The sequence below is a fragment of the Dicentrarchus labrax genome, unplaced genomic scaffold (genome assembly GCF_905237075.1).
Source record: "Dicentrarchus labrax unplaced genomic scaffold, dlabrax2021, whole genome shotgun sequence".
NCBI lineage: Eukaryota > Metazoa > Chordata > Actinopteri > Moronidae > Dicentrarchus > Dicentrarchus labrax.
The window spans coordinates 15190151-15197199 of record NW_026136714.1 but is presented as its reverse complement, the minus strand read 5'-3'; the positions used below and the strand labels follow the sequence as shown (position 1 = coordinate 15197199).

The 7049-nt window shown below is 41.2% G+C and overlaps 1 protein-coding gene across 2 annotated transcripts; it reads right to left on the bottom strand.

Moving 5' to 3' along the window:
- Window positions 1-242: 242 nt before the first annotated feature.
- fsta (follistatin a) lies at window positions 243-6515 on the bottom strand. Of its 2 annotated transcripts, none has more exons than XM_051423161.1 (6): window positions 6319-6515; window positions 4986-5183; window positions 4571-4789; window positions 4215-4439; window positions 3403-3633; window positions 243-1407 (listed from the first exon to the last, which is right to left on the bottom strand). In XM_051423161.1, the coding sequence occupies exons 1-6, from the start codon at window positions 6407-6409 to the stop codon at window positions 1319-1321; spliced, it is 1053 nt and encodes a 350-aa protein (XP_051279121.1). In that variant the 5' UTR covers window positions 6410-6515; the 3' UTR covers window positions 243-1318. The 2 variants fall into 2 exon arrangements, with proteins under 2 accessions (XP_051279121.1, XP_051279122.1); XM_051423162.1 differs by having other exon boundaries at window positions 4992-5183; window positions 6319-6514.
- Window positions 6516-7049: the final 534 nt, after the last annotated feature.

The window sequence follows — 7049 nt, the reverse complement described above, 5'->3', positions numbered from 1 at the left end:
CTGAGAGAAATGTTTGCTTTTGGCTCATCCAAATGGTGCAGAAGTCATATAAAAATCCCCTGTCCACATTAGCCTAACACCCCCAGCCTAGAAGGTAGGCTATATATCATCGCATTGCCTGATCCTATACTGTGTATATGTCTGAAGATTTGACTTAGGTCCACTTCTCCATTGAATTAAACACTGAGATTTGATACGTTTAACTACACGTTAATCACAAATCACAGCAGAGTCAGAAAAAGTATAAGGAAAAAAACTTTTATTGTTTCACTCTTCATATCTGTACAAATACCATCAAACTTTGTATGTACATATGACATTTACATAAAAAATACAAAACTATATATTCATAACAGAATTTTGTATTTCTCTTGTGATGTTTGAAAATAAAAATGCATTCTGAGAAGAAAAAACAAAAAAAAAGAAACAAAGTGATGAAGACTGATATAGTGTCGAGTACGGCAGTACGTTAGTCCTATTGTAGCTCTGCGAGAGCAATATGGAGCACATTGGCAAGAAGACAGCACACAAATGTTAATGGCACATTGTTTCCAAAATAATCAAGTATCGTCCAAAACTTACTTCTGCTCTAATGTGGTGAGACAAAAAATAAACACTATTGAATAATTTCTAATGTTGTCGTCTCCATGTGGAATCAAATCTAAAGGGCTAAAACTGAAGAGGAACCAAAAAAAAAACAAGAAAAGAAAAACAAATGGCTCTTTTTTTTCTCTTCCATTTCATCACTGCTGTGTTGCAACTTTTACAATGCTCTTTTGCAAAACCATTGAGAGAATCCCTTTGGTCAGTTATTATGAGTTGTAAACAAACCAGAAACACTTCTGTACATAAAATGATTGATATATTCCCAATAAATAAACACACAGCCTAAACATGCATTTACGTATATGTGACATAAACATCTGTGATAGAGATTTGACAGAAACAAGCAGATTTTTACAGCTCAGGGAATGCAATTTACAGCTTGTAGAGGACTTATACTTACACGGTAATATGACAAATAAATAACACTGCTTCTCTTTGGACAAATATATTTCTTCATGATAAAAAAAAAGAAAGTAAAAGAGACAACAACAAAAAGGGGGGAAATGAGTGGTAACACAATATATCATGGTAGATAGTAAGCCTGACATTGTAAATGTATAAATTATAAAACACAAAAAAAGTATAAATAAACATCTAACAGACTGAACTATATGTATACTTCCTTTTTCTTTAAAAAATAAATAAGCATACACATAATGTACAGTATGGACATGATTCCTTGCCCTAGGACTGTTCCCCTAGTGATGAGCGCCTATCCATCCAGTATAGAAGATATATGGACATAGGCCATGTAGTCTGAGTCCTCATCTTCCTCATCCTCCTCCTGGTCTTCTGTAATGGCTATGTGGGAGAATATACGGTAGCTGTTGTATGAATATGGACCACAACAGCGCAGAATATCACTCAATGTTTTAAAAAAAAAATTGCTCACAGCAAAGCCACTGGCACACAGCCTCCCTATTGTGTGTGTGTCTGTGTGTATGTTTGTGTGTGTGTCTGTGTGTATGTTTGCGTGTATGCATCTGTGTGTGTGTGTTGGTGTGTGTGTGTGTGTGTGTGTGTGTGTGTGAGGAAGCGTCTGTGTGACTTGGCATCAACAATTACTGTGGCGTCCCCAATTATGCAACTGGCATTTACATAATCTAGCAAGTCAGGACTGCAACAAGTGGAAAAAAGTGGGATGATGGAAAAGAGGGATGGTTGGGAGGTTGGGAGGGGGGCCACAAGGTGGGATAGAGGGGGGTGAGGCTGGGTGGAGGGAATAGGGGCACTGATGGTTCCAGTGGCTCGGGTCTCTTTTGGGCAGATTCCTGAAAGCAGACACACATAACACAGAAAAGTGCTCTTGTGTTCTCGGATTTTCTTTGCTCTGATTGTTATTTTAGTTTCTGGCTCAAACGTACAGGGAGGGAGGACTCTGTGTCACAGCCTGGCCTTAGCAAGCAGGTCAGAGATCTTCAACACAGTTCTGAGGTATTTTCTTTTTTACAGAAGAGATTTACATCGGACACGTAAAAAAAAAAAAAAAAAATGTAAAAAAAAAAAAAAAGCACACAAGCGAGAGCAAGAGTGACAATACAAAAAGAAAAAAAAACAGGCAGTCCCTCATCAATCCAAATGGATTTGTAATTACTGATACATATTCTGGTAGACAACACGTTCACTGGAAACAGGACGAACAATAAAAGTTAGCTAATAAATGTATAAACTTTTTCCTAATGATGAGATGAGGAGTGAGAGAGCGGGGTTCTACAAGCTTCTTGTATGCTTATCCTGCATACTGTGAAGTAACACATTTATATTTAGCTCATGAGGTGATCATAAAGTTGGTCCCTTTGATTCCATTGCATACCTTAGGCACATCACATTAAGGTACTCAGTCAGGAGAAAGAAACTAACAGGGGGACACTCTTCTTGGAATGTAAATTTGATACTTCCTTGAGGCTATTGTTCAATTTGACGGTTTACGCACAGATTTGTGAGCAAGATGAATGGCTCTACAGGTAAGTAGTCTACATGGATATCAGCGTTAAAAATCCATCCTCCTTAACACTAACATGGCACCAATGTTACAATCACCTTATGCACATCATATGAGTAAAAGTATTCTGTTCTTATTGACATGTTGGCAGTATGGTGTATGTCACAAGAGGCAGTGCATTTTGAATTGATTGATTACAGCCAAAAGTAACAAAAAAGAAAAAATAATACAAAAACACAAATATATCGTTAACTTGAAATTAGCCATGTGACCATGAAATTTACAAGCTGTAAAGATATGACCACTGTCATAAAAATAAAACATTACTGATTTAAAAAACAAAACTGCATGAGATTTAAGGCAACCTGCTCCTGCAGGTCACTAGCATGACCATAAACTTAGCAAGACTTTTAAATATCAGGATTGTTCCACTGCAAACAAAATTAGTCTCCTTAATCGTCTGGTTTAGTTTAATGGAGTTAGCTTTCCCAGACTCTTAGATAGAGTCTGCTGATATATATTGATGCTTTTTCATTCACTTTTCTGTTATTTTGTTTTGCAGAAGAATTGAAAAAAGTCAAATAAAAAAACAAAAAACAACAAGAACACAAGAACAAAAGCCAGCGACAAAGACAACGTCATGCAAGTTCTTCTATTCCCAAGTCCTTTCTGCTTGCTTAAGCTGTGCTTGGTGGTGTGGCTGGGGTGGGAGTTTGGGGAAAGTTGGGATGGGGGGCACGTTCAGGGGAGGTTTTTGTTGGGGAAGCAACATGGAATAGTGTCTTTTGCTTGGAGAGGGAGGAGGGTGTTTTGTTTCAATTTTTTTTCATATTTTGCTTTTGTTGTTTACTTACAGTTGCAAGATCCCGAGTGCTTGACTTCCAGCAGCACCCCCAAAGAACAAGCAGCTTGCTTCATGGCACATTCACTGGGATATGTGGTGTTGTCACTGGCACACACCGCCTCATCTGTCCTGCTCTCCGGACAGGTCTCATCACACAGTGAGCAGCGGCCCCGGCTCATCCGAGCATCCCACAGACACTTCTTCCCCACGCTGCACTGGATGTCCTCACACGACTTGGCCTCTAGAAGGAGAAGGAAAGAAATCAGCACAGGGGAAATATTTGATTAGATGGATTATCATGAATGCTTTTCAAGCAGGATCAGATGGCTGCTGAGCTTTTGGAGAACTAAGCTAGGAATATGAATCCCGTATTATGTTGTAAGGTCTTGTGGCAGGGAATAAAAAGTCATGTTTTAATTAGCATTTTTAAAGCTACATGACTTGGATTGACTGCTTTCTGGATACAAATCCATCTGACTCAAATATTAACTTGAGGCATGTCTTCATGGCCCCCAGCACTCCCCTGTTTCGTTCTCTTTCTCCCTCCCCCCTCTCCTTCCCCCTTTTCCCATATGGGATAGTGCTGCCAACATCAGGAAATAATAAGATGTCTATCATTTCTTGAGCAAACACAAGCAACTACCAAACACACTCTCTCTCTCTAAGACCCCCTCCTTAGTGGAATGTTGGCAAAAATGAACAGTGAATAACTGCAGAGCTGGCCAGGAAGAAAATGCACTCAAACAATATTCGGAGTCAGTGGCTGCAGGCGCTTGCAGAGAGTAAAGTCTCACACTCTCACGTTTCTAGCAGCAGACTTACTGATGCATTTTCCCTCATATGCCACTCCAATAGATCTGCCGAGGAGACATGTGGCTCTTCTCAGGTGACATGCGCTGGCATAGACGATCCCGTCGTTTCCACACAGGTACTGCTCAGGCGACGTCACCTCGGGGCAAATCCGATTACACGTCACACAATATGCGTTATTTGTCTGGTCCACAACGCATGTCGAGCTGCCAGGGCACAAGACGTCACGGCACGTTTCTGTCCAGACAAAGACATCGAAGGATTTTTGTGAAATCGAGAAAAACTCAGAACAAACAGCTGGATTCTTGGCACACACAGCTTTTGAGAAATTTGGAATCTCACAAAGATTTAGAAAAATATTGACTTACTCTTGCACTTTCCCTGGTACTGCACGTCCAGGTCGGGGTGGCCTTTGCATTTAGCCTTCAGCAGTGCGCATTCGTCTTTGTAGGTCTTTCCATCTGAGCCACAGACCGGTCCCTTCCAGGTGATGTTGGAGCAGTCTGGTGCGCACACGCAGCGCGGCTTACTCCTTCTGTTCATCTTGCACCTCTTCCCGGGCCCGCAGTCAACATTATCGCAGGTTTCTAAAATAAAAGATCTGTGTTATGTGATGCTGGTGGGGATTTTGGCCCTGTGCGTAAAATTACTCTAGCGCATAAAGTACTCACTAAAGGAATAATTTACGTACGCTGTTATGCGTAAACCAGGTCATCGCTAGGATTTATTAAACGAAATGACTGAGGATGTGTATTTTGAGAAAACGAAGGGAAATGAGTGCACCTCCACCTTTGCAAGGTATGCAATTCGGGGCTCCGCCATTGAAGATCATCCACCTAAAGAGCGTGCTGTTGGGGACGTCCTCCTCGGTCCAGGACGTCCCCAGTCTTCCGCTCCGACAGCACTCCTCCCTGCTCATCCCGGGCATGTAGAGCACCTGGCACCTCCCGTTCTTCCCCTGCTGCAACCAGCAGTTCCCAGCTGTAAACAGACAAACAAAAAAAGCTCTAATGTCGCATGTTGAACGTCTGAAACCGCTGACCCAGACGCACTAGACACACGCAGCCCGTATTATCCGAGACGCTCCCTCCCTCCCTTTCGCCCTCCCGGCAGTATTTTGTCTGAATTTTTTTTTTTTTGCGAGACTGTTAACACTTGCCTATCCCTTCTGTGACTGACAGCCCTTACAATGCAGCCACAAACCAAAGAAGTAGGAAGAATCTTTGGAGGGGGGAGTTATTCTTTATTCCTAGAGCCCCCTTGTTATCACTGGACAGAAAGTGGAGCGTCTAGACAGTGTTAATAGCAGCCAATCTCCTTCAGAAAACCACGGTCTTTAGCTAAACACACCACCGTCTCCTACGCTTCAGAACAATATCCCAGACATGTAGCCTCCAGACAATGTCTTGCTTATTAACAAACCAGTGTAAAGTTTATTTTCAACATAAAAAAACTGTACAATTGTCCTGATGTCTATGGCACAAAAATACCCCTTGATCCAAACAACAGCAGGATGTCTAAACCGACACAGACACACATGACATTAAGTGTTCAAGAACTGCAGTGCTTCTTAAATTGAAGACAGATTTCTATTTGAACTATAAGCTCCCACACACAAAATGGTAGATGCAAAAAGTCTCCAGGTTTTTTTTTTTTTTAAATCATAAACAAAGACATTTTGAACACAATGCGGGAAATATATGAAAAACACGCCCTTAAACTCACAGTTGATATTCTGAAGTTTCTTACAGCAACATCGTGAGACGCTAAACGCTCATGCAAAAGTATCAGAATGTGCTCAGGTATTATGGAAAGCTGCGGCTGCCACCAGCACGGCGTGGCGGCTCTAAGTGTGCGCGTCTGGCGAGGGCTGCAAAACTTGACATATAGTCTCACTTTGAAGTGTCCCATATGGCACCTGTTTTATGGACGCTTTACGCATGCACTGTCCGATGCAGAGAGAGTTTTATCAGCGGGGGAAAAAAGGGAAACTCACTTTGAAAAGTTTCTCGGTTGCAGCAAGTATTCGACACTCGGGCGCGTTTTGTTGGCTGACAGCAGTCGAAGTTTTTCAAAAACGGAAAGAATAGAAGAAAACTGATGAAGAGAGTCTTACCTTGAACTTTTTGATGTTCCATGAGGTGACAAAGCCATAGGAACAAGAGAAACATGCCCGGGTGAAGGTGGTGTTTCAGCATCCTAAACATGATGGAGAGGCAAAGTGAACTACGTATTTGACACAGGCAGCGCAAAAGTAATCTGCTTACGGTGGCAGTGTTGAATAAGTGTCAGTCTGAGAATGCAGCCTCTCTTTTTAAATCTATAAGGGGTCTCGGGTTGACTGTCTCTGGTGGGCGGTCTCCTCTTCTGTGGGGGTGGGGAGATTTTTTTTCTTACCAAACTTCTTTCAATCCCAGTCAGGTGACATCGTTACAAGCAACTTTCTCTTGCCACAATAATCAAAGGACATTAAAAATGTGTCTGAATGTGTGATTAAACACCAGACTTAAGGTCTGAGCTGCTTTGCAATCCCAGAAAAGCAAACACAGCAGATGATACATAACGTGGCCGCTGATATCAGTTAGGTTTTGATGGAGAATACTGATATTAATGTTTAATTGGAATCGTTTTAGTTTTCTCGTCGCATTATATCAGTGTGAGGTGGACAGCTGGCATGGCTTGGGTATGTGTCTTTAAAAATAAATAATAATAATAAACATAATAATAATAATAATAATAATAATAATAATAATAATAATGAAGGTCATTGTAACTTATATATCAAGGCCTTTATTACTTTATTATCAAACAGGCCCACAGCCAACATACCCATCCGGACATACCATC

What these genes read in the sequence shown, in the direction of transcription:
- fsta (XM_051423161.1), bottom strand. Translation starts at nt 6,409, where the DNA reads ATGTTTAGGATGCTGAAACACCACCTTCACCCGGGCATGTTTCTCTTG. An exon ending in ATATGAGGGAAAATGCATCA is followed by an intron (nt 3,634 to 4,214) that starts GTAAGTCTGCTG and finishes TTCTCCTTCTAG; the next exon opens with AGGCCAAGTCGTGTGAGGAC. An exon ending in GCACTCGGGATCTTGCAACT is followed by an intron (nt 1,408 to 3,402) that starts GTAAGTAAACAA and finishes TCTCCCACATAG; the next exon opens with CCATTACAGAAGACCAGGAG.